Below are 25,380 nucleotides of genomic sequence, written 5' to 3' on the forward strand. Positions count from 1 at the left end.
TCAAAAAAGAGATCTTGTTTCCACCCAATAAAGGTTACACCTTTGTTAGGTCTTCCAAATTACAAAGAATCTTTATTGGGTCTTGCAGATTATATTGCATCAAGTAAAATTGATAAATAGAACATTGTTTTAATTTTGAACTCTCCAATGGCAATCGACTTCCTTATCAACATAAGAAAAACAAACAGCAAATGTTTAAAGTAAAAAGGCCAAAGCAAAATTATTATTTTTTAATATAGTTACAATATTTTTTTATTATCATTATTTTGTTAATTGTTTGGAAGATAGTTTTTTGTTTTATTTTTACGGGATTTGTTGTGAACGTGATCTTTATCTTTATTTTATTTTTTAAAAAGAAATGGTACAAATATAGTTTACTTTCTCTACTTTTATTTTATTTTTAAAATTTGATATCTATCAACTTATTATGTCAAAAAAATGATTTTTTCATCCATATGTGACAATAATAGGCTTTTGACATAATGAATCAATTTACTAAGTTTTAATTTAAACCTTCATTGTTTGTTTGTTTTTAAAAAGGGGTAAAAATTTATTGAATCAGAAAGAACAGTACAAAACCTAGTCCAAAGGGGACCCAAAAGAGTCCCAACTAGTACATCATATCATCATCAACAATTTCATCTAAAGAGATCACACAATCCTATGGCAGCTCACCTTTACTCCCAATGTTCCAGCCATTCATTCTCTCAGAAGCCCACTTCACCAAACCATCAGCTACCTTATTCCATTCTCTAGAAATGTAACAAAAGACTACAAACTCCAAAGAGTCCCTCAAACTCAAAATTTGTCTTCCCACCACTGCCAAATGCCAATCCACAGTATCCAAATTTTGTTTATTTAGCATGTCCACAACAATTTGGGAATCAGATTCACAAATAATCTTGCTCCAGCCAAGAGCACAACCTCACTCGAGAGCAAAAAGAACTACCAAAGCCTCCATAAAGTTATTAGTATGATATCCCTTATAAATAGAGAATAGGAAGATCACATTCCCCAAACTATCCCTACCAATACCTGCATGTCTCGAGTTTCCTCTCGAAGAGACATCAGTATTAATCTTCAAAACTCCCAAGGGAGGAGGACCCCACTTACCATTGCATTGAACCTTCTTTTTGACTTGCCGACTCCTAACTTAAAGACTTCTACCAACCACTCAGTCCGTATTACACCCTTCCAAAATATTCAAATTATTTATAATAGACAAATGCTCTGGCTCCACATTAACAGAAATATCACATTTTGCCCACAAAGTTTCCTGGAACATATTAATGATTCTCTGCCATACTTGTTGCACCATCCTCTTATCCTGGAAAATCCTACGATTTCATTCTAGCCATAGCTGCCAAATGATAAAGGAAGGCTCAAGATCCCAAGCAACCTAAAGCGAGGAGCTTTTAGCCAAGGGCCTACCAAGACTATTCCAGAATTCCAATAGAGAATTGGCATGAACACAAGCATGTCTCCAAGCTCCCCACCAAAAATGTCAAATATCCTTTTAAAAGGTGCAATGGAAAAATAGATGAGGAGTACTCTCCTCATTACTATTACATAAGAAACACACTAAAGGCCCCTCAAATCCTCTTTTACGAAGATTCTCCCAAGTTAGACATCTATTCTGCACAACTAACCACAAGAAGAAATTACACTTGGGCCAAGAGAACTGATTCCAAACCTTTTTCCACCAAGGAACAATTCCTTCCCAAAAGTCAATCTGTCAAGATCCTTATAGTCTGAGGCCACTAAAAATCTACCCCTTGGGTCAAGACCCTAGGCAAGTACATCTTGATCCTTCAACGAGCTACAAAGTCTACCATTCAAAATCCTGGCAAGTTCCTCGCAATCCCCAATTGACCCACCAAGGGTCATTCCTGAGGATCTTTTCACCTAGCCACTACCTCACATCCTAAGATTTGAGTTGCTTTAAATTCTTCCACTTTACTCCAACCAACTTCACAAAAACTATCGCACATAGACTGCAAATGCAAAAACAGAGTTAGAATTGGGGAGAATCCATCCCAAGAGTCATACCAAAATAAAGCATCAGCTCCTTTATTACAGATCCAAAACAATCCTTGCTTAACAACTTGTGCTCCGTTTTTTAGCATATTTCAGGTCATGGAACCACTGCCTGACAAGCTATATCGTGGCACATCTCTACCATCCACTCCCCCCAAATACTTCCAATTAAGAAGCTCAATCCAGAATTGATCTTGTTGGATACACCATCTCCAAAAGAGCCTACCAGCCAAGACCTGACCTTTCATTTTTGTTTTGTGTAATCCCAAGCCCCCATCTTGAATAGGCTTGCAAACAAAATCCCATTTAACCAAACTCCACTTCAAGGATAGAAGATTATTGGTCCACAAAAAATATCTACAAAGAGCATCGAATACCTTAATGAAGCCAGTTGGAGCACTTTGCACAAAACATCTATAAATGGGAATAGCCTGAATAACATATTTCAAGAGAGTCACATGCCCAGCAGTTGAGAGTCATTTGTGAGACCAATGACAAACCTTCTTACGAAGACTATCCAAGATCTCCTGCTAAAATCTTTTAGGAAAAGGGCAAGCAGAAAGAGGGATCCCAAGATAAACAAAAGGAAGAGTACTAACTTGGAACCTTAAAATCCTCGCAATCCTTATCTAAATAGAAGCAAGAGTATTAAAAAGAAGATAAGAGACTTATTTTCATTAATTTGTTGTCCTGAGGCTGCCAGATAAATATCTAAGTCCTTCCTAAGACTTGTTGCCTCCAAAATTCCAGCAACACCCATAAAAGTTGTATCGTCCACAAACTGTAGATGAGAGGAGGGAGGAAGACCATGGCCCCAATTCCAACCCTGAATCAATCCTTATCTGGCTTGAGATTTAATAAATCTTCCCATTCCTTTAACCATTAAAATGAATAAGTATGGTGAAAGAGAAGCTCTAAATAGGTTTGTAGGTGTTGGCATTATTGGATGAATTGATTATGTGTTGCATTGATGTTTTGTCATTGATGTCAACACTAGCTGTTATGGTTGGTTAGCGGCAGACAGGTTTTGGTTACCGGTAGAAGATCTAGTGTTACCGGCAGAAGAGACTATCTGTTGGACACTTCCAGCATGTTTGGATCTATAGAATATGTTTGCTTACATGTGGTACGTGCTTCTGGAGCATGTTTTGGTCAATTGGTATTGACTTGGTAATCGGATTCTATCATACACTCTGGTAAACCCTTACCGACACTAGTTTAAGGCTCTACCGGCAGAGCTTTCACTAAGGAATCTTGACAGGATGCATAATTGGTGTTAGTGCAACTTCTACATGGATTTCAAGATGTTGAAGATGTTCTTTGATCATTCTTTAACTGCTTGAAGACATTGCTTTGGCTTGGTGGAGCCAGAATAGGTCTGGTACCTATCTAGGTTATGGACCGGTATCGTGTTAACGTGTACTCTACACGTTACCGGGATGTTTCGGGATGATTTATGGATTCGTTATTGTTGTTTTGGTCTTAAGTCGACATGGCATATCATTGTAATATGAATTTATGTAATGATCTTATTGTAATATCTTTTAGGTGGCCGACCTAATTGGTTTAGGCCTTAGGGTTTGTATAAAATGATGTAAGATCTCATTGTAGATCGTGGCATGTATGGTATGGGAATGGAATAAGTGTTTGTGGTCTTGGAATGCAATATCATATGCGAAGGAGATTTGGTCGATCATAGGTGATCGAATTGGGATTAAGGAAGAGGTCAAAGGCCTCTGGTATTGAGCTTAATCTGGACTATAATCAAGCATGGTAGATGTTATTTATGGTAGTTCACTCTATTGGATTGTTGTCCATTTATCTTGAGATGGTTGTAGCCTCTTTGTAGTCAGTGAGACTCTTTTGTAATGAGCAGTACGCTCTAGGCAGTGTGCCTTCCTGCATGTGCAGGCCCCTCATTGTATCACATACTTTCTGCAGAAGAATCATCTGACTGTGGGTAGGCTTCCCACCATGGTTTTTCCCTTTTCAGGTTTTCCACGTACAAATCATGGTGTTATGTGGTATGGTTGCTTTGCATTGATTATCTGTTTAATTGTTAAGTTGTATTGTTTACCGATATATGTTCCTATCGACATCTGTATGTGTTTTACCGATACTTGATCTGTTTAAAGGTTATTAAGTGGATTAAAAGTTATAATCTGTTAACAACTGATTCAACCCGCTCCCCCCTCTCAGTTGTTCATCGGTTATCCTAACAGTAGGTTCACCATTGATGAGAAAATAAAAGGAAGGGGTGGTGATGCAACTCATAACCTAGTTAATCCACTGAGTGCCAAAGCTAAAAGCTGCCAACACTTTACGAAAAAAATTCCAATTGAACCTATCATAGGCCTTAGCCATATCCAAGTTAATAAACATTGCCTTCTCCTTGGAATTAGCAATAGAATTTTTCACTTTTGTTTCTATGATAACTCCATCCAGAATTTGCCTCCCAGCCACAAAACCACCTTGCTCATCAAAGATCAAGTTAGCAAACCATGGCTTGAGCCTTTCAACAATCGACTTTGCGACAATTTTATATATCACATTACAAAGAGAAATGGGTTGAACGGAATCAAGAGAATTGGCCCCTTCCTTTTTAGGAATGAGAGCAATAAATGTAGCATTCAAAGCCCTTAACATCTGCTTGTTTCTATAAGATTACTACACCACCTCCAAGAGATCATGTTTGACCACCTTCCAAAATTCTTCATAAAATTCAACAGGAAAGCCATCTAGACCAGGGGCTTTTCCTTTCTTCATTCCAAAGACCACTCTTTCAACTTCTTCCAGAGAGATGGACCTACAAAGGTTTGTGTAAATCTCAATACTAACAATAGAAAGAATGCAACTTAGCACTAACTCCTCTTCCCCAACAGCAAGCGAAGAATTTTCAGTAAATAGGGCTCCAAAGAATCTAATGGCCTCAAGAAAAAAGTTTTTATAGGAAAAGAGAAGGGCACCCTCAAAGGAAATGAGAAAAGTGATAGAATTACCATACCTCCTATCCTTCATAGAACTATGAAAAAACTTTGTATTCTTGTCACCTTCTTGGAGCCACTCAATACAAGACTTTTGTTTCCAATAAATTTCCTCCCGCAACTCCTGCTTCTCCAACTCTTTTAGAGCAACTAACTCTTCTTTATACAAAGCCTCTGAAAGGCCTTGATCTCTAATATGCCAAGTTATGTCATCCACTCGAGACTGAGCTCGAATCTTAGCCACGAAAATATTTCCAAAACAAGACATGTTCAACCTTTTAATCCTATACTTGACATATTCAAGTTGCTTGACAAAAGAGTACATAGCAGTACCATAGGCAAGTCTGCCCTCCTGCCACCACACCACCATAAGGTCTTGAAGCGAGGAATCACGAAGCCACATAAGCTGAAACTTGAAAGAACGATTATTGGAAACTCGGAAGACCAAGGTAGTAAATTTAATTGACCAGTGATCTGACCCTTTCCAATCCAAAATCTGAGAATTAATAATCATGTTATCACCTATCCAATAGCAGGAGACCAAGAATCTATCCAGCCTCTTAGCTATTGCCTCCTCACCACATCTCCTATTATTCCAAGTGAAGATCTCATTAGCTGGCTTAACATCCACAACCCTTAGAAGCTCAATATTATCCCTTAGGAGACCTGTAAAAGAATCAAGTCGAGCATTACCACCCCTTTTTCCTCCAAACTGGAGATTGCATTGAAATCCCTTGCCAAAATCCAAGGGAAAAGGGGGGCAAGAGCTCTGACATATCTAATATGAAACTAGAGCGTCGATTTTCCAACCAAATCAGTTGGGGCATAAACATTAGTGAAGAGTAAATTTTCACCAGATTCATAATTCATAACAAGCATGGACATAGATGACTTGCAAGAAATTCACCAAAGAGGCCTTAACTTTCGTGGGTCCCAGAGGCAAGCCATACCCCCTGAATTACCCATAGCTTCGATGCATTGACATTGACTTCGAGCCCAAATTTTGGGAACCTTGTTAAGCATACCATCAACCGATAACTTAGTTTCTTGGATGAACACCATATCAAGAGAACGAGATCTGATCAAATCTCAAAGAGCCTTTTGTCTAGGGATGCTATCCAACCCCCTAATATTCGATGAGAGGACAATCATTTTTTATAAGGCAAGAAATGGGAGTCCAAGGTCTTCACAGCACCAAACTCCACCAAAGTCTCCCCTATAAGCTTAACCTTTTCTTGATCTTTCTTCCTCCCCTTTGTAGTGAGGGGGGCTTATCAATAAGACCTTTTTTCATAGTCTTTTGTTGGAACCCCAAAGCACGTGAGGTTCCTCTTCCTTTAATGGCCTCTATAGAATCTTTTTCCACATTAATTGCTAAGCTAATAACACCTTAAGGAGTGGGAGCAACTTTACTACCATAAACATCCGGCTCACCTGAATTCAACAAAGGGGTGTTTGTATCCATCTTGACATCAAGACTTACATCATAGGTGCCTCCATCAAGATTACTAACCTTCTTAGTATTAATTTGATCCATAACCTAAATATTTGAATCAGTAAACATACCTCCAAGTGCATCATCAAAATTCTCGAAGTCTTCTAAAGCATCAAATCTATTGAAAACCTCATCAATATGTCTATCCTTAAGGGTTCTCTTATGACCTCTTCCCCTATTTCTTGTTTTGGCTGAAGTAAAACCTTCTTTATCTTCTGTAGCCAATGTTATACCTTTATCTTGATTAGGTAATGATCGTGAGGGCCCATTGTTTGTAACCCCTGCATGATTAGTCTTCAGACACATTCGCTGCAAATGCCCATATTCATGGCAAATTCGACAACGGAAAGGAAGGGTTTCATAATCTAAATGTTGGATCCAAGGGTAGGATCCCAGAGGGATTTCCATAGAATCATGCAAAGGCTTACTTAAATCAAGTTCAACACATACACAGGCATAGGTGATTACTTTTTTGTCCATGGTTTGTCTTGAAGGGCCAACATGCTTGCCAAATTGTACCACAACTAAATTGAAAATATCATTTCTCCAAAATTCTAGACACAACCAATGAAGCCTAACCCACACTGGAAAAATTCTAGACACAACCAATGAAGCCTAACCCACGCTGGAACCTTTGATGGAAGCTCTTCAGTAGTATTAAATCTAGCATGCCTATTTTTGTCTAACATGCATGAAAAGATCACCAAAAAATAACTATTAGCCACCAATAGTACCTCTATTTCTCCTTATGGGTTCGAAGTACGTCGAGCCCATGATTCCAAAAAGGGCAAAGGCACTCGGAGCCCCATGAACTTACATTTTAAGGCATGATTAGACAAGTAGTTGATGTCCTCAACGACTTCCGATTGGATCATATGAACAGGTCTATCATCGCTCTTGGTAAGGCATCCATTTACTTTTGAAGGTCTGAAAACCCCCTCTTGAGAAGAAGATTCACCCATTGCAGATTGAGACATACCGAAAATTGAATTTTCATGCATTAAAGGATTAGCTGACTGAGCTAACATATCATCCTTGAAAGGCCTAATCGAGTCTCCCAAAGGACTGCCTGCAACAGCCATGCAAGGCCCCCCCCCGATAGCAAGAAACTTACCTCTAAAAAACCCCAACCCCCCAGACACGCATGCACCAAAACCACAGTGCCACCCCCTGCACAAAGCCCAGCAAGAAGCCAGACCAACACAAAGCAAAAACAAACACCTCCCAACCCACGCAATCTCCACCACACCCTAGCCACGCTTACCTACACCACCACACCACACAACACTGAACCCTTCACCCCGAAGCACCAGAACCATTTAAACCTTCATTGTTATTAAATTATATATATTTAATTAATTTAATAAATTTATTTATACGATAAATTCTATATCAACAGCAGGATCTATAGTAGGTCATTACAATCCATGTAAGGAGAACAAAAAAATCCCTTTTTTTAAAAAAAATTTAAATATAATATACTATGAGCAATGTTAATGTTTAAGGTTTGGAAGAAATCTCTTGAATCGAGATTTCGGACAATTTCAGAGATCGAGAAGTTAAAATAGAATGCGATAATAGCTAAATTCATGGTCATGTGGTCGTCTATAGAAAAAAATCTTCGATGGATGTCTGTTTCATATGACCAAATGACTACCTACATATAGCTGAATGAAAAAAACCTACAAAGTTTATCGAATAAAATTCAAATTTCAAAATTGGATTACATTTTTCTTTTCTAATACATTCCCCCCATTGTCTGTACTCTGATTTATAAGAGACTCACTAAAATCATTGTCTTGATCAATGAATAGGCGAGCTTAAGATTTGTGGTTAAAGAATAATTCACTAGTCTTGAGACGTCATTTTCAAATTACAGTTTCCATCCCAAACTTTAATAGCATAACGTCGTTAATTTATTTCATCTGCTATTTATAAGGAAAACCTTTATACAATAGAAATGCTACACATTGTGACAAAGAATTGGGGCCTATGGTTTTTTCAGTATTTTCAAGGAAACAGAAAATGTAGCCTTTACACTGTTCTCTGTGTATTTTCTTGCCATGAGAAGAGAATGGTAATAAGATTTATACAGCTGCTGCTCCATAAATCTTTTCGTTTTAAAAAAATTATGCAGCTAACTGATCTATAAAGTTTTTACCGTACTAATGAAAGCAGCTTTTTTCTTATCCAACAGCTATGTCCTTGCCTATCAGCCTTACCATGGAACCAAGGTTGCTATTGCTAGTCGCAATGTTATTCTCGTATACCAGGTAGATTCAAGCATTTTTTGAGAACCGAAAACCTTATTACTAGCATCATCTAGCTGGAACCCACACAACAAAAACAAATCTTAAATTTATTAATTTTTAAGATGAATGTTATTGCTCTGAAACTCTACATTAACTTTTAAAGTGAACTGCCACTGAATGGAGAGGATTAAACTGGCTCTGTGTCACTAAAACTATTGAGGACCATATAACTGCAGATCTAGTCAAAATTAAGAGTTGCAATGCATCATAGGTAGTTAGCCCAAGGTAATATCTGCATCTCAAAACACTATACAAGTTACAATTTGTTTTCCAAAACAATGAGCATAGCTAGGCTCAAAATGGGCCCTTCCATTTCGAAGCAAATTATTTGGCAACATACAAAATGGTGCAATTCATCCTGAATATGTTATAAAGAACTTCACCTGGAACGTTAACAATAGATTAACAGATATTTCTGAAGTGGGCATTCTTTTTCCCAGACATTTGCAATTTACAAACAGAACTTTCTCTACAAATTACAAATCTTAGTGAAGAATATTAGATTGCCAAATATATTATACGTTGAAAATCATTTGGGTCTGTCCCACGTGGTTTCTGATGTTGTCAAATTACCATAATAAACCTCGCCTGAAGATTCATCCCAAAAAGCCTGTCAATATTAAAAAAAATCAGTAAAAAAAAACAGTTATCGATGTCTTTAAAAAGCTTTGACTAACAAATTAGTCTTACCAGCTAAATAAAACAAAATAATGAAAAAATAGTTTACAAAAACTGAGTTGAATACTAGTTGCAACAAATAAAACTGATGTTACAGAAGATTGAGTTTCTCTAACCTGCCATCCGGAAGGAAGATCTTTAGAAAGTTCTGCTAAGTTGGGCTTCTTTCCTTCTACCACTCCATTAGATTCAGCATTAACTGATGCAGTCTCAGACTTTAATTTATCAGAACTATTTTGAGTTTTTCTTCTTTTCACCCTTTCTCTCCTGGCAAAGCAGCAACACTATTAAAAACAAAATACGGGACTTGTACAATATTTATATATATAAATAATGTTCTATTGTAGAACCTTCATTATTTCTAGTACTATATACTCAATTCATATATAGATTGACGTATTTAAATCAAATCTTTTACATTATGTGGTATGTAATTTTTTAAAATAAAACATAATATAAAAGATATAACTTAAATATTTAAACATCTTACATATATTTAAATGTTATATTTAATTACTAATTATTATTAATTTGGTGTGAAATGGCCATCAAATATCTGTTAAGGAGCTTTTACTCGCTCCTTTACAATCCAATCCCTTGCTGCCATTGTAGTTACACTACTCAGTAAATATAATTTACACATTGCTATTCAGCATTACTAAAGCAATGAGTTGTTTTTGTCATGCTTATTTTTAAGAAGGCATAATAATATCATCCAGCAAATTTTGAAGTTGCCCGACTGGTAGCATAAATAATTTCAAACAATGTTCTAAGAAAAGCAAATTGGATTACTTGGATTATCATGAATCAGTACAGTAAATCCCAGTCGGCCAAGTCAAAAAAAATTAGGAGAGAAAACAAGTGGATACTTTAAGAAACTATAAGTTTGCATCACCAGAATAGGATCCCACTGTTATCTTTAATGCTTTATTATAAACTGGAAAAGAACTGGATGGCCTAATAAGCCCTAAACATATCATTAAACACAACCACTGCATTGTCACATGAAATGTTACATGAAATAAGCTCATATTGATGATGTACTAAAATTAATAGAATCTACTAACCTACACCCATATAGTAAACTTCTGCAGACATTGCTGACCATTGATAATGATAACCTCTAGAATGAAGTTTATCCCTATGAAAATACAATTTGCCTATATTGAAAACAAAACTTTCTTCAGCATTGCCCATATATACGACTGTAAAAGATATATGCAATTTTGTGAAAATGTTTTAAATAGAATTTGTTATCCTCTGACTTTACACTTGAATAGTTATCTTCTGACTCTACACTTAGATAGTTATCTTCTAACTTTACACTTGAATGCTACAAGAAGCAAAATCATACATACCAATCACCTCCAAGAGGCTGAAAATTTGCATTATCCTGTGCTTCCCCACTGGCAATTTGTTGCATGCGCCATTCCTGCAAAGGCATGCAAAACATGATTTATAATTGTTCAAGCCACTTGGTCCAGCGATTGCATGCCAGAAATCAATAACTAAAAAACACTACCTCAATTTCTCTTTGGCGCTTTTTCTCAAGAACCTCTAAAGCCTTTTCATTTTCATCCTCATCATCACTACCATGAAGCTCCTCCTTGGCTGCCTTCCACTGCAACATTAGTAGTCAATTGTAATGGCATGAATAAACTATCAAAAATAAATGAAGTAAGACTACTTCAATACTATGGATGCATTAGTGAAATTCAGTATTCTGAAATGAAGGCACTGGAAGCATGGAAATATTCTCATTACCTTGTCAACTAAGGATGAAACCTTTTTATTGGATCTTAAGGTTGGCACAGCTGCAATAGATCGCTTCTTACTACGCACATCTACAATTAAATGACAAATTTAGACTGCTAACAATCATTACATAACAGACTAATAAGTAGCTAATTAAACAAATTTAAAGAATGAAATAGTAAACAAAGACAAAACAGAAATGCAAATTAAAAAAACTATATTGTTCAAATAGCACAGAAAGCATTACCTTTGGAATGGCCTTTAACCCCTGCAGTTCCACCTGCTATTGAAGGCACCAAAGCTGTAGAGACAGTTGAGCTACTGGCAACACAAGTCAAAACTTGGCTAGAGGGAACCTCAGCTGTACTCAAGGCACTCAAGGAAGTGCTAGCAACAGCAGTAATGATTCCAGAAGAAACTTGTGTCACATCAGGGGTAACACCAGAAATTCCATAATAAGTACTTGTGTCAACATTTTCGTAGTACGAAGAATATTCAGGGTTATTCAACTCTACACTTTCAGGGACAGCAATGCTAGAAGACTCGTAATATATTGCACCTTCAACAGGATTAGTCAAACTTAAATGATCAGCATAAGCATTTGCAGTTTGATTGTAATAAGGCAGCTGTGTTCCATCAGTTTGAATATCAACGGAACAATAATAATTGGGATTGTCAGATGCAGTGCTTGCAGATGGGTAGTAGTTATAATTGGCCAAGGGAACGTAAGCTGAAGTATATTGTTCTGTGTAAGTAAGTACAGGGCATAATGGTTCTTCATAGCCATTGGAAGGCGCCAGTGGTGGTGAAGGGGATGGAGGTGGCTCATCAGGGGGGGGTGGAGGAATTGAATCACTATCTGGAGGTGGAGGTGGTGCCCATTCTTCCTCTGGAGGTTGAGGGGGTACTCCCCATTCATTATCTCCAACAGGTATTGGGAATAAGGATCCTGAACTAGTTGACACAACAGGAGTGACTGATGGCAATGATGGGTCAAAGGTAACTGTTTCCACAGCCTGACTATCTATGGTTGATAACCCAGCTTCCTCCTTAACTGATGCTTCTATACCAGTCTGGTCATCAACCTCCATGTCAACTTCCATGTCTACATCTTCACAGGCGACATCAGAATTCTCAACAATCCTTTCAAACGAAGTACAAGCTTCCACTTTCAAAGGAAGCTCATCAGTTTTCTGAGGACTTAAAGAAACACATGCAGTAATCTTTGTGACATTGAAATCATCTAACTGCCTTATCTCTCCATCCTCTAAATCATTGCTTGTGTCATTGCTGATATGCACAGGAGGATCAGGAGTACCCTTATTTGTCTGATACTCAGGAGAATGAATGTGCTCTTCATTCTGAGATGACACCACATGCCCATTATCCTCATGCCCATCATCCTCAGAAGACATGTGATCATCCATAGGAGAAGCCATGCATTGTTCAACCTTTGGAAGGGTTTCATGATATTCATCTTTAACAGGTTCAAGTATTTTACCTTCTTCATACATACCACTTCCATTTGACACAGACTCAGATGCACTTCTACTTTTTAAGGATGAAATTGCAGCCTCTTCAACACAGAGAACAGATTCAAGTCGCTTAAGCTGTGTTTGTACGTGCAGCCAATATGGTTCCAAAGAGCTTTCACACAAACAAAGCGCTTTACAATCAGCAAAGCGCATTTCTGCTTCCACAGCATACCTTAGTTGCAAGGTTGGAGCTCGACCAGAATCATTAGTCCTGACAAATAAGAACAGAATAAATTTTGTAAATAATATAGAAAATGTAATGTGTAGGTAAATAACTCACTACCAAGAACGGTAAAAAGTCAATTAATATTTAATAGCAATGGCACTTTAATGATGATTCTTCTCAGACATTCTATAATCCATTGATTAAAAACATAAATTTCCTTCAAAATTTATAAATATTAGATATTAGTGTGAGAGGGGTACCCTTCAAGAGCCTTAAATCTTTGTGACAAGGTTTCACTCCACTTAAGAAGATCAGAAGGATTGAGCCTTTGTTCATGTATATCTTCCTTGAGAGCTGGCAACTCCTGGTTTCCTTCAGATTCTTTAGTAGTTTCTATCACACCCACTCCGCTAATTTTCATTTCATCAATCACAGAATCTACATTTATAGTCTGCTCTGAAACCATGGAATTAGACATTCCAGCATTTTCCAATCTAGATTCATGTATTAGGCACGGTGCATCATTCAGCTCAACCTTTGGCTGATTCTGTTGAGCCTCTCCATTAGCATCCTTCACTTGTTCCTCAAGATGATTTGCAGTCTTAAACTCTGACATCTCCTCCTGTTCTTTAGCAAAATAAGCACTTGCTGAAACTTCTGAAGCCTGAAGATGCATTGAACTAGAAATTGGTTCCTCTTGAACACCAGGAACCCCAGGTTCTTCTTCTGTAATACCATCATTACAGCCCAAGTGAATATCTTGTGAGCTTTCTAACTTCAACAAAACTGTGTCTTCAAGAACTGTTGTGACTTCTTCAACCAATGCAGAAGGGATCACCCATGTGGTTTCTCCAGTTCTAATGTTCCAATAATAATACTGACCACTTTCTTCATGCATAACAGCTTTCCATTCATTTTCTGTACTTTTTAAACTTTGCTTCTGTACAATAGGAAGGTCTAAAATATTTGATGTATGAGAGTCATTTATAACAAAAGCAGGTGCTTCTGTATTATTATTCACCACAGTTTCCTCCTTTGCAGTTTCTTCCAGAACAGTATAGACAGAATTTACTAGATCTGAACTTTTGCACTCAATGTTAATATTGTCTTCAGCAATGCCTTTCGTTTTGTCTGAATTATCATCAAGAAGTCCATGGTTTTGCAAGTCTGCCAGGAAATCAACAACCTAAGATAACAGAAAAAAAGAGCCAAGAGGACAAATATTTAGACAGTTAAATATTTGGAGTGTAGAAAAAAATTTGTTGGAAATCACAAAAATGAAATGAAACTGAAGCGAAGTACAAATAATATTGTCTTCCAACAAAATGAGGTGAGAACCACACCTGTTCAGATGCACAACCTGAAGCTGTTGACTCTGAGGCAATCGCATTCTTCGTCTCTTGGCTTTCCTCTTCACCCAAATCATCGTCACTATACTGACCAAGAAGCGATAAAGGGTTCTCCTGATGTTGACCTGGAAAAGAAAACGAGAAGACATTAGTACAGAACATGTACAAGTAATAGCAAAACATCTGAAAACAATTAGCCATTTCCACATTGCTTTTGCTAAGCAACAAAAAAAATAAAAGGAGATATAATCTAAAGCTCCATCACAAAGATCATCCATTCAAACAGAGGTAAAGCTCTTTAGAGCTTTGGAAGATTATCAGCAGATCGCGCATATTAGACAGGAAGGGACCTGACACAAATAAGTCAAGTGTTAGGAGATACAAACCGAATAAAGCTAGAAACATACGAACCGAGGTGGCAATTCCTGCCTGCTGAACTCTCCAAACTGCTTAGATACTGCTCAGATGGCCTCAACAGGTTGGGAGTCATTCAATTTTCACTGTTGCATGCTGATTGGATCTGACCCATTGAATGTTCCCAACACCAAAGCCAACCTACATGCTCAGAACCAAATTCTCATGCCAAATAACATTGTAGAACCAATATTTTGCATTTTTCTCAAGGACCAAATGGTCTGCAGGTAATTCTTCCTTACATAGGCCTCCATTTAGAAGCCCAATGGACCCACCTGATGAGGATGGCGAAGAGGTGACCCCAGCGCCATGACTCTGATCGACATGGCCTCCAGCTTCATCATGCAAAGAGGTGCTAGCCAAGGCTCCTGGATAGGAGAAAACATGTAGAAACTAAGTTAAAAGTTTGGTCAATGAAGAAGTGAGTGAAGGAATCAGATCATCCCAAAAGAACCTACCAAAAAAGTAAAAAGCTTTAAAGTTTAAACCAAACTTCTTTTAATATTAAGCATCCCCCTTCCCAAATTTATGAAAGCAATAATATACCATGCTGCAAAAAAACTTTACAAAGTGTAACTTCAAGGTTTGCTTCAGATGAAAGATGGCGTTTAATAAGAATCAAAATTCTCATGAATGTAATAGTACATTGCCCTTTGATTGGAAATACCCGTGTTACCCTCTTCTTCTGATAAGCAAAACAATTATGTGTTTGACAGATAATATGCTTATAATTTATAACCACTCAAAAAAGAGACATTGGAAACAAATAGCAAGTATTAGAACATGTGAATGGCAATCTCCACTTGATCTATCACTTAAGAAAGACTGCCAACATTTCAACTTGAAAGACCAAAAACAAATTAGAGAAAGACTCTTAAAAAGAATTTCATAATCGAGATTTTAGTCCATAAGGATCAAGCAAAAACATCCCTCAGCAAAATAACTAAGTTACTGGAAAGGTGCAGTGATGTCTATACAGTAACAAACAACCCTAGAAAGTTTGTCCCTGCAATCCAACAGTTCCATTCATGTCTAAGGCTATTATATATGTGATGGTGATAGTTTTGACAGGAAGCAGTTTCATTTGTTATATGATGTCGAGTTTCACTTGTGACAATAACAGTTTTGTCTTGCAAACTAACATTTTTTTAAAATCCAATAGCAAGTCCAAAAATGGACTGAAACTCTTTATCAGTTTCTGCCAGTTAACAGTCCTTTATTGTAAGAGAGTAAATCTCCACTACTGAGTTGTTAAAAGAAAAGGCATAAGCCCATTGTCAGTACAAGCCGAAAACTTTAGAAGGTGTGTAGAAGCAAACTCAATTGTTTATATGTTGAGGAAGTGTGGTAACAAAGAGTTGAGAGAAGTATATCAATAGTTGATTGTTGTAAACACACTCCATACTGTGCTCTTTGTAGGTGTGCAAGTTAAAGGAGGGCAGGGAAGTGAATGATTGCCACTTCCAAGCTGTCTTCCCTAGGCTTCAAGGTTAGAATTCCTTGTATTCAAGGTGTTGTTTTCAATTGATTTATATAAATTCAGTTTATATTTCCATTTCCAACAAACATTTATTTAGCAAAAACTAATATAATCTGCTGTCACTGATCTTCAATCCCAGCATCATAGTAAAACTGTTCAGTCCCATGTCATTTAAAGTTCAATTCAAGTATTGTCAGCCAGTTTAACCTTTGGGTATTGTGGGAATAATTGTGTTGATATGCATGACAGTAAGAGGGCTCAAGGAAAGAGCATTGCAACCTTGCAAAATAAAGATTTATACGAGTGGGAGAAAAAGGTGAAAAAAGGCGTGCAAAGAGAGTTGCCACATCATATCAAGTTTGCACTGTGATTAAATCTCAACATAGCATCACCAAGCATCAAGAGCTCATAAAATGGAATCCATGAAAAAAGTGATTCATGCTCTTGCCATGTAACTTAAGAGTGAAAAGAGAGCTTTCCTATGAAGAAGATTGACCTAAGAAAGGCAATAACAAGCTAAGGGAAACGAGTCCAAATACCCCACTCTAAGAAGTTTGATTATGTCGATCCACTCACATGGTTGTCCAAAGTGGAGCAATTCTTTGCAATACACAATACATTGCACTCAATGGATATGTATTACACCCCTTTATTTTGAACCTCAATAATTCATGTGATTTAGTTGTCTCAAAAAGCAGCATACTTACAGATGAAGTGGCCAAGCATTATGATAACAACAGCATGAACAACAGCCTCAGTCAGCTGGCCAAGCTTATACAAGCAAGCACAGTCACAAACTTCGTCCAGCACATTCTGAAAACATGTTTTCATGAAACGCATCTTCCAAGTGACCACTTGCTGTACATGTTTCTGGGATATCTCAAATATGCAATGTGACATTACCTAATGCTCTTCTTTTCCACCATTAACTAGATTGGCACCTCAATGAATTGTAAAAAAAAGACCAACAGGTTTATGCTTGATTCATAATTTGGTAAATAGTAAATTTATAACAAGTCTAAATTGTTTCATTTACCCAGCTCGTTAATTTCAAATTATGGTAGCAGGTTGTGGTATAGTCAACTGTTCATGTAAGGGTCACAACTTCAAGATAACTATGACTATAGATTATGAATGGCCACATTGATCCCTCCTGTGGGATGAGTGGATGTGGTTTATTTGAGTACAATGGCTTCCACTTTTGGAACTAGTAAGTTGAATTTAAAAAAGTTTTTGATAAGTTTTCAGTTAGTTCATACAAAAGTTAAGCTTAGAGGAATGCAGGGAAAATATCCAGAAATGGTTAGTTCCAACCAAAAAGGTTTTTTTGGGTTTGTGACCCAATTGTATTCATTAGAGGCCAAACAACAATGCGCACCAAGTGAAAATATCTTCCAGCAATTCTTGAAGAACACTAATTGGTATTTGGAGATATTCCTAAGGGACTTACTCTAGGTGTGGGATAAGGACCAACTATGGACTTGTTGGAATCACCGCTGCCATTACACCAAAAGCTTGAGCTGTCAGTGAACGAGAGAGCGGCCAGAGACAAGGATCCACGGGAGGCAGGAGGAAGCACATGTCACGAACCCGCAGGAGGTGCTGACCTAGTCAATAATCTCCCCCTCAGCACCGACTGAGGGTTCCGCACCGACGGAATGAAGGAGGCCTCCTGGGATTTGAACCCATAACCCAGCGCTCTGATACCAATTGTTGGAATCACCGCTGCCGTTACACCAAAAGCTCGAGCTGTCAGTGAACGGGAGAGCGGCCAGAGACAAGGATCCACGGGAGGCGGGAGGAAGCACATGTCACGAACCCACAGGAGGTGCTGACCTAGTCAACAGGACTGGCCACAAAGGGGCCAGAAGCTCAATAATAGAGCACTCCAGCAGCAAATGGAAGCACCAAGGTTTGAGTCCTAGCTGGTCCATGAAAAGCTCAACATGGTATCAAAGCCAGACCATTTGCTGCTGGAGTGCCCTAATACTGAGCTACTGGCCCCTTTGTGGCTAATCCATCTTTAATCCAAGAGTGGCTCGTTTCAAACTGGAGGTAGAGATTGTGATCACTCTTTCAACTCATCCAAGGGCACCAATCACACAACCATAACCCATATAACAGATTGAGAGTAAATACATAGCTTAAGAAATGATGGAGTCAAGGATTATTCATCTCCAATATGTGGTTACAATCTTGCAGTTATAGAAAGAAAATCAACTTTTTTTCCAGATGTCCAAATGCCCATCTGGTGTACAAGAACTGGACCACTTGGAGCATTTGACTAGACTTTTTGGTCTCACAAGATGCTACAGATACTTTGTCAAGAACATGGACGAATGGTTGCCCTACTGCACTGTTGAAGGATGCTTTGTGTTCAAACGAAGAAGCCACACAAACTTTTGAACAATTCAAACAAGCCATGTGCACCACCCATTTTAGCTACCCTAGATTTTAATAGCATATTTATTGTAAAATGTGATGCTTCAAGGTATGGGTAAAATGGGTATGCTTTATAAAATATGCTTTTGACTGTGGATTCGCTGTGAAGGACTTGGGGAGAATAAATATGGCTAAAATGGGTTATTAACATGCTTGATTATTAAAGCATCACCCATTTTAGCCATATTTATTCTCCCCAAGTCCGTAACAACGAACCCACAGTCAAAATGCAGGACCCTGGCCGTATTTGGGCCAGACCACATCCGGACCCGTATTTGGGCTGGACCAGACCAGGACCCTGGGCTGCCAGGAAAGAATCTGGCAACAAAGCTTTTTATAATAGTAATCTCTTGAAGTTCTCCAATTCGGACTCTTCTGAACCAGAAGGTTCAAAAAAAAAATCAAGGGAAGGAAGATGCAGAGTACCTCCTTAATTGCCTCTTCCCACTTTTGACTGTGGAGCAGAAGATTAGCTATTTTTAGCTTTCTACTTTCTTTAATGCTGTTTCCATTTTGTCAGCTGCCTTTTGTTATTGCAACCACCATTTTTGGTCGTGGTCAGTCTTTAAGCTGTGTAGTGGTCAGATCAGCTGGGAGCTTTTTTTGGTAAAAAGTTTTTGTTTAAGTTTGTGGTGTTGGGCTTAGAGAAAGTTACCGATAAAAACAAAAGAGAGGTCCAGAATAATGGAATTAGGTAAATTATTTCTGAGTTATATTTTGGTTTATATTTGGAAATGAATCTTCCGACTGAATGAGGAAATAAGAATGATAAATATATTTGTGACTGGGAACAGCTGTAACTGAATTTGTTCTAGTTATTTTTATTGTCGTAGTTATTGTTATTGTTTTCTGGAAATTAATCTTCAGTTTGCTTGACCTGCATCACTCAGCAAGATTCTTTTCTTCTTCTCTGTTTCTGTTTCAAAGGGAAGCCCATTACAAACAGCATTAACCTAATAAACAACAATCTAAAAAACCTATCATATGGCTGTAAAATTACTCACAAAAAAATGTTATTCATTTTGAGGAAGCCTTCTCTTATTAAAAAATATGATCAAAACAATCAAAATTAAGCTTTCAAAAGTTTTTGAACTTAAGTAATGATAATAAGCATAGCCATTAAGAGCATACTATGATGATTACTGCTGTTTCAGCAGCAATCCAGGTTCAAACTTCCACTGTACCAGTGCACTCCGAGCTTCATGCCATCTGGGCCATTGAGCTCACATGTTTAGGATGGGAACCCAATTTGTGATCTTAATAGTTGGGCCCAGTTAATGCTCATTTTGAGGCAAAGTGTTCAGTTACCTTCAAGTAACAAATTAAGAAAAAGCCACCACCAAACAAAATGTAAATTTGCACAATTACCCAAAGAATTTTCCAACGGCTGAGATCTATGTCTGGGACCTACTGGCTGCATCACTTTGCATTCACGTTCGTATGGTCCAATTATGCCAATGTTAATCAAATATACTGTAATATGAATCATAAAGGTAAGTAACCTCCCACCAAAGCATCAATCAAATGCAACTCAATATGGATCATGAAGATCTAGTACCTTACTGTAATATGAATCATAAAGGTATATGTACTCTCCCAGCAAAGCATCAATTAAATGCAACTTAATAGTTGATATGGATCATGAAGATCAAGTAACATCCAATACCCAAGGGCCAATACCATAGTTCCACGGAGTTTTCTGATGGAGGGATGGGGGGACAGGTTTTGGGGACCAGGTGACCAAGGGCCTAAATTTGAGGATGATTAGGGGACAACAGGGGACAGCGGCAGAGCGGTGGTGGGGGCAGTGTTGATATAAAAATAGAGCTGAATTGAGATCTTCAAGACAAAATATACAATATAACATCTCTATAAGTGCCCCATGAAAGTCCAACTAGTTTTCACAAAGTTATAGGTTGCAATCAGTATGTAATTGTAAATTGCATGAGCCATATAGCAAGTGACCTGGCAGAGGTGGTGAAGGTGGCAGAAGTGGTGGTGCTGTGAGGGGAACGTTTCCCCCAAGTCTTTAAGTCTCTGAAATGTACCTCTTTTTCCAGAGCACGCATCCCCGTGGAACACTGCCCAATATATCGATCATATGGAATGAAAGGTTCAAAACTCACAACTCACAAAAGTCGGAAGGACAAATTATGCCTCAGAAAAGAAGGTAAATTTAAAATACCAAAATTTATTCACTTGGCAAAGTAAATTGGCAAGTTACTGGGCTGTGATATTTCGGTATTTGTATAGGATTACGCTACCTACCATCGGCCAATAAGACAAGCGAGAAGAGGAAAATGGACATTTAAGGTTCCTATACTCTCACTGACATCAGGTCATTTAGACACTGAGACTCCTCTCCCATAGCCGTGACTCGAGATAATTCTGCTACCCGATTATATGTTAATTGGCAATGTTTGGTTTGCTTCAGAGCTTGGGCGTGAAGTTGAAACCCAAGGTACATAAAATTTGACCAATGTCTAATGTAAAAAAAAAGAACAAGGGGCGTCACGCGCCAATTGGTAAGGTGAATTGAAAGAACAAAGGTTTATAGCGTCTGAGCTACTCTCGACCTAAAAACAGAACTTTTAGCTATTACTATTGAAAGATTATTTTTTACCTTTTTTTTTCAATAATGGATTGAAGTGCCCTTGCATCAAAGGGTTCTGGCAATATCAGAACCAAAAAAATGAAGATTAAAAATTAAAAAATTAACTTGAAACAGGGCCTACCAGTTGCTTCGCTTTTAGGCGCGCCGTCGTCAGTCCAAAGATCGAGTTTAACCCTGCGCCCCGCCCCGCCTAGGGCTGCAAGCCGCCGTTCCTTCCTCTTTCCCATCTTCAATGTTTCTTCAAAATGACCGTTTGCAATCAAATCACCAAAACACTTGTCTAGCCCCAAAAAAAGGCAAACTATGGCAAGTACATCCGATTTGCACCAGAGACCTCAAATTTACGGCGAGAAAAAAAACAGAGAAATGAATTATAACCTAAAGCTTGCCCAATAGCCCTCCTCCCAATTCACAGTATAAACTCTTATGCGAAAAGCAAACCGGAAAAATAGTACAACTTCACAAATTCCTCAATGAAATAAACCCTCAAATTTGGACCAAAATCCTTCAAAATCCGCACGGATACTTCAAATAAAATGCTTCAAACCCTAAACATTGGAAGGGAGCCTATGAATTCCGTCACATGCCCTTTTGCCAAAGTATATGTTTTCGACACAGATATTATTAAATGGATTTTAATTCAGGAATTTGAAGAGATATTTGGGTCTCCTCTAAAGAAGAAAATTGTAACAATTTCTTTCTTTATTGATCTCTAATGAGATGTACATAGATTACTATAGTTAGTTTTGAGTGTTTTCCTGGACTAATATCTTTTGTAGAGATGAAGTGAATTTTATGGTTTTGTATTAGGTTTACAGCAGTTGCTTAGTTTATTTTGGTTAGCTATTTATGAAACTGGTGGTCTCATGAGTATTTATTTTTCTGCTTATTTTTAAGGGAAATCTTAAAATTGGTATAAATAATATTAGTAATAATTTGTGCACAAGAAAAAATATAAATAAAATGTTAAAAAAAAAGAAGGAAAGAAATTTGTGGAGCCACGTGGCATTTTTGGCAATATGTAGTTGTTGCTTATTTCGAGCCCCCCTTATTTTCCCACAGCTTATTTTCAATTCCTAAATAATATTTGCTCCCCTTAAATAGCAAAAGATTCTAAATTATCCTTTACCAACAATTTCAAATTTGCATGGAACACTCCAACTGCTTAAAATTAAGCAAAAAATGGAGTTAAGCTGCTCCATGAGAACATGAGGTTAGTGTTTTCTTTTTATAAATATGACTCATAATTGATTTAATTACTTTTAGGTTTTTTCTTTTCCTATGCTTCATTTTCATTGTTTATTTTAGGTCTATTTTACTTTTACATCACTTTATGTTTTAATTTTAATCATCAGTTCATAAAGGATATTAGTATTTATATTCATTTTTTTATAAGAGGATGTAAATTGTGTTTTCTATTTTTCAATTTGTTTTTTAGTGAAAATATTTATGTCAATGGGTTCTTGGTATGATGGTGAAGTTGAAAGGTTCTTAATGAGCCCACCAATCAAGTCTTGTTGAGTGCAAGGCTCTGACCTCAAAAAAGGATGAGGTCGAGATCGTGCCCTAGGTGAATTTAGCGGAATGGATGCCCCTCGGTCCTTGTATATCAAACTTGGTGAATCGCCCCTAGAATTTGACTAAGGTTGTTAATGCCTAAAAGCGAACAAGTCAATACATGGCAAGTCTAAGATTGACCAAGATCCGAAAAACAAGCCTACAAGGCATGAAAACATGATTATGTGTGTAACAAGCTACTGCTATTGACCTTAACAAGCAACTAAATCAAGATAACATAAATATAAGAATGATCAAAGAACATTTTAGATATGAAACTTTTTTTAAAACTAAATGAAATTGAAATGTTTAAATTTTCTACTAGATAGTCGTAATAATTGAATGTTACTGGAGTGAATAAAAGAGCTTCTATTATAAAATATTTATTCTAACTTATGAACATAATGTAAAAGATCAAGGAGTTTAGATATTACTGCACAAATGGTAGTCCATCAAGTTTCTTCATTCTTATGAATTGTCTTACAAGAGGGAAAGTATCGTCGGGATGATTTACCACCATAGACATGGCAATCTCATGCACAACTTTTAACTAAAAATGATCTTGCCCTTCACAAGGGTGTAAACAAGTTAATAGATATATTCCATCTAAGACTAGTGTTTCGACCCTACACAACTCTAGTCGATTATACACCATAGGTTACTCCTAACTAGTATGACCTCTGACTAGGTAGTATATTTAGACCATGTGAACTGACAAATGCTCACATAGCATAGCATCACCTTGGCCAAAGGTTTTCATAGCTGCAAACACGATTTAACATGTAGTTAATGTTGGCAACCTTACTCAACTAGAACTAATATTTAAGGTTTAGTCATACAAACCAACTAGATTGACTCCAAAGCTAACTGCATACTAACATAGGTTTTAAAGGCACACTTGGCTTTAGGTTTATGAATTATCATCTAAACCAACTTTAGATTATTTTATAGTCGTGCTAGGAAACATGGAAATCTCCCTTTCATGATTTGTCCAAGTCATTCTTCATGTAAACAAATATGCAAGTGGTTGTGTAGCGTTCTAAAATCGCACCTCTTTGCAATTTCAACTGCATTGGGTCCTTACCTTAGCGTTTGCACCCCTTGGCCTGCTTGGAACCTAATTATGCTCATGCCCCTTCCATGTTGCATCACTTGGCATTCATTTCGCACTTGGCCCTAGCCACAAAATAGGGCAGGACCATGGCGTGTCGCCCTGGTCCTCAGTAGGACCATGGTGCCACATCATGGTTCCCCTCATTTTTGGGCCCCTTTGAACCCTTTTTCACATTTCAATTTTGAGCAGAAATTCCCTCTTTGTGTCGGCTTATGTCAGAAAATTAATGAGTTTTCTCAATGGGCAAGTATATAAAGAGGATTACCCCTCTCATTTGAACATCCACAAGAATCAAGAAGTATTGAACACACACATGAGATCAAGCAATTAAGCATTTTCAATCTTCCTTCAAATCTTGGAGCAACAATAAAGTCAAGATTCAAGCATTGAAGTGGAGATCTACATCCTATTTCATGAAACCCTAATTTCATGTGGAGACAAGCAAAACTTCATGTAAGGAGGTATCATCATTAAATTTTTAGTCATAATTCAGCATCTCCCTCAAAAGGAGATCATTTCCTTATAGTCATTTCAATTATCTTTATTTCAATTTCATGGTTAATTCCAAAACTGGGGTTTGACCTGAGGCAACCCACTATTCCCAACCTATTTCCCTTTCTTTCTATGTGCAGGAAATAGGTACAGAGTTGTACTTCTCAGAATAAGCTTCATTCATAGAGACAAATCAACCATTTTCAATGCACAAAAAGTTCAAAGGACTATGGTGCCGCATCCTAGTCCTGGCTTTTTAGGAGATTTTTCGAGGGTCGGATCCGACTCATCTTATATTGCCCAGTTCCAAGTGCCCGACTCATCTTATATTGCCCAATTCCAAGTGCCCGACTCAATCTCGTATTTGTAAATCACTATTTTCTCAGTTTTACTTTCATTTTTCAGCACTTTACCTTAAATCAACATTTCAACTTACAAAAGAGAAGAAAAACATTCACAAAATCAATCCAATCCATTCAGTATTTAGTCCTTAACCTATTTTGTGACTGAATCTAGTGGATTCCCTTCCCTCTTTTGAATGTAGAGGTTTTTCAAGCAAAATTGATTTGGTGATTTCTCCCGTTTATGTTGCAAATTACCAAATCAATTTTTCCCCTCCATATTTTGGTGAACCTAACATGTCCTATGCTTACTTCTGATTTTTGGTTTTCAAATTTGAGTGTGTATGCAATTTAAAATTCAAATTTTTCATTTACAAGTTTGACTTCCTTGCAAATTTTTAAAATTTAGAGGTTAATTTTACTAAAACCCTAATTTTCAAAATTGAGCTTGTGAATTGCATAATTTGGGTTAATTGTTTCAAATCCGAGTGTTTTCCAATTTCAAAATTCAAATTTTCACTTGCAAGTCAAATTTCACATTTAAATTTTAGAATTAAGTGGTTAATTGCAAAAACCCTAATTTTAAAAATTTTAAAAATTGAGCTTGTGGGTTGT

The 25,380-nt window shown here is 37.3% G+C and overlaps 1 protein-coding gene across 3 annotated transcripts; it reads right to left on the reverse strand.

Moving 5' to 3' along the window:
* Window positions 1-9,016: 9,016 nt before the first annotated feature.
* LOC131044633 (uncharacterized) lies at window positions 9,017-21,986 on the reverse strand. Of its 3 annotated transcripts, XM_057977989.2 has the most exons (10): window positions 21,383-21,986; window positions 15,001-15,093; window positions 14,306-14,436; window positions 13,223-14,148; window positions 11,509-13,007; window positions 11,271-11,350; window positions 11,029-11,127; window positions 10,865-10,938; window positions 9,623-9,773; window positions 9,017-9,438 (listed from the first exon to the last, which is right to left on the reverse strand). In XM_057977989.2, the coding sequence occupies exons 1-10, from the start codon at window positions 21,486-21,488 to the stop codon at window positions 9,358-9,360; spliced, it is 3,240 nt and encodes a 1,079-aa protein (XP_057833972.1). In that variant the 5' UTR covers window positions 21,489-21,986; the 3' UTR covers window positions 9,017-9,357. The 3 variants fall into 3 exon arrangements, with proteins under 3 accessions (XP_057833972.1, XP_057833973.1, XP_057833974.1); XM_057977990.2 differs by lacking the exon at window positions 21,383-21,986 and having other exon boundaries at window positions 14,723-15,088; XM_057977991.2 differs by lacking the exons at window positions 15,001-15,093; window positions 21,383-21,986 and adding an exon at window positions 14,698-14,864.
* Window positions 21,987-25,380: the final 3,394 nt, after the last annotated feature.

This window comes from Cryptomeria japonica, chromosome 1 (assembly GCF_030272615.1).
Source record: "Cryptomeria japonica chromosome 1, Sugi_1.0, whole genome shotgun sequence".
Lineage (NCBI taxonomy): Eukaryota > Viridiplantae > Streptophyta > Pinopsida > Cupressales > Cupressaceae > Cryptomeria > Cryptomeria japonica.

Coding starts and splice junctions, on each gene's coding strand:
- LOC131044633 (XM_057977989.2), bottom strand. CDS start 21,488: ATGGGAAAGAGGAAGGAACGGCGGCTTGCAGCCCTAGGCGGGGCGGGG. Junction 11,351..11,508: donor GGTTAAAGGCCATTCCAAAG/GTAATGCTTTCT, acceptor ATTTAATTGTAG/ATGTGCGTAGTAAGAAGCGA. Junction 9,439..9,622: donor ATCTTCCTTCCGGATGGCAG/GTTAGAGAAACT, acceptor TAATATTGACAG/GCTTTTTGGGATGAATCTTC.